The 2,278-nt window shown below is 37.9% G+C and overlaps 1 protein-coding gene across 1 annotated transcript in view; it reads right to left on the reverse strand.

Annotated features, from left to right (window-relative positions):
• LOC112149902 overlaps nt 1-2,265 on the reverse strand; it is a 7,897-nt gene extending 5,632 nt beyond the window's left edge. The window contains exons 1-3 of the mRNA XM_024277895.2: nt 1,850-2,265; nt 1,479-1,631; nt 598-690 (exon numbers count right to left, since the gene is read on the reverse strand). Coding sequence (XP_024133663.1) covers nt 598-690; nt 1,479-1,631; nt 1,850-2,182 — 579 coding nt within the window. The 5' untranslated portion in view covers nt 2,183-2,265. The remainder of the gene's footprint in view (nt 1-597; nt 691-1,478; nt 1,632-1,849) is intronic.
• Between the last annotated feature and the right edge of the window lie 13 nt (nt 2,266-2,278).

Here is a 2,278-nt window from a genome sequence, read left to right on the forward strand (position 1 = left end):
CATTCACACATGCATTATCGGAGGTAATGCAATTTTTCTAGTTTTATTTTCATTTAATAAATAAACACAATTTGCACATCAATATTTAGGGACTCATGTACACGCGACTCGATGACATATTTTTGACATCGAGTTAACAGGAAAAATTTTGTATTCAATTAAAAAAAAAAAAAACATGAATGATAATAGCTTCATAAACAAATAATTGCCTTCGGAAATGTAATTGAATCTGATCGTGGTGTCTCTAAAAAGTCCCACCTACAGCTTTTAATGTTGCATTGCTGTCACACACAAACAGGGTTCTAATAGGATTTTTTAGTCACTTGCCAGGGTAACTTACCTACAGATACAATATAAATCAACAATTGTTTCGTCTTATACACTTACACAAACAATTTCTGTCCTGCTGAAAGAGCTGTGACACATTGCTGCCTCTGTCTGTGTGGTCTAAAATGGTCATTTTGATTAAAATTTACTAATGTGACTGTTTAAATAACCCTGATTTAATTACAAAAAAAAAAGTTACAACCAACTTCAACACTTCATTACAACTGCATAGTTGGCAATGGTGTTTTACTCTCGTCAGATGAAGCTTACCTCAGCAGTTTTAAATGCACATATGGGGTCCTCCTTGAGAAAGTGGGGAAGGCCCAGCAGAACAACTTCCCTCTTTCTTTGAGTGGTGGATTGCTATGAAAAGAGAAGAAAAAAAAAACAGAAAAGATGTTTCAACCAAAAACAAAATGCCACCAGGGGCGCAAGCATGGGTCACATTGTGATTTGTGGCGAGAGCAGGGAAAAGGTGGTGGAGAAGTTAGAGAGGTGGAGGTTTGCCCTGGAAAGGAGAGGAATGAAGATTAGACGCATTAAGACAGAGTACATGTGTGAATGAGGAGCCCAATTGGAAGAGTGATTTTACAGAGAAAAGAGATAAAGAAGAGGGAGGGTTTTAAAAATTTAGGGTCAACAGTACAGAGTAATGGAGAGTGTGGAAAAGAAGTGAAGAGGTGAGTGCAAGCAGGTTGGAATGGGTGGAGAAAAGTGTCAGGTGTGATGTGTGACAGAAGAGTTTCAGCACAAATGAAAGGAAAGATGTACAAGACTGTGGTGAGAGCAGCCATGTTGTTGGGACTAGAAACAGTGGGACTGAGGTAGACAGGAGGCAGCGCTGCCGTTAGGAGAGGATGCAGAGGATAGGGTTAGATGGAGGAAGCTGATTTGCTGTGGTGACCCCGGAAGAGAAAAGCCCAAATGAAAAGAATTCAATTACCTTAATTTTATGTATTTTATGGTTTTGAAATGCAAACTTGACAATTTTGACACAGGAAGTCTAGGTGTCAAAAAAAGACCAAAAAGTAACTAAATTAAGTTAAATTTTTTAATGATTTTCCAGGCACACTGGATTCTTGTATATTACAGAACTTCTGAGGAACTAAAAACAGTAGTTAAAAAAAAACAAAAACATTAAGTAAACTTACATCATTAAGGCAGGCCATAAGCTTTCTCAGTGCAGCTACCTTCCCAGCCTTGGCCTTGTAAAGGTCTAGTAGCCCAGGTTGGTAGTAATCCAGTCCATTGAAAAAAGAAGTCTTGAGGTTCACAGATGTCAGACGGGAAAATTCTGCTTCAATCTGCAGATTATAGGAAAATAAAGATAGTGTATTTACACATACTTTTTTTTTTTCCTCAATCAAACTATTCTTATTGGCTACAAAATCAATGTATCATATTCCAACATGCACTTAAAGAAAGCAAACATCTAAAATGTTAAGTGATCTTGTCTTTTGCCAACTGAAAATGAGAAAAATGGTGATATTCTTTCCTACAGAAATTAAACAATTTTTTTTACCTGCTTTTCATTGAACAGCGCTGGCCATCTTTCTTGGACTCGGGCCACAAGGGGTTCATCATGAACAATTTCTTTTCTTCTCAAGGAAAATGTGATGTTCATCAGTTCATCTATGAGCTTCCAGTCAACTTTTCTTTTTGACATCTCAATAATCATCGCACATCTCTCCTTTTCCAGGTCCAGCTCATCTTTCCCTTCGGGAAAATCAGGTAGAAAGTTGACCTCTGACTTCTTGGCTCTTTTCAGTTTTTTCACAGGTGGCCCAGCGTTCCGAGCATTGATCTTAACTTCGGAACACCCTGCAGCTCGCATTTTCTGTCTAAAGTTTCCCATTTTGAACTTTAAACTGAACTTCCAACAGTACCATCCATGAATAGAGCCAGGTTCCTTTAAGCATGGATGTTTTTGAATAAGAGCTTGTGCAACTAG

This window comes from Oryzias melastigma, linkage group LG13 (assembly GCF_002922805.2).
Source record: "Oryzias melastigma strain HK-1 linkage group LG13, ASM292280v2, whole genome shotgun sequence".
Lineage (NCBI taxonomy): Eukaryota > Metazoa > Chordata > Actinopteri > Beloniformes > Adrianichthyidae > Oryzias > Oryzias melastigma.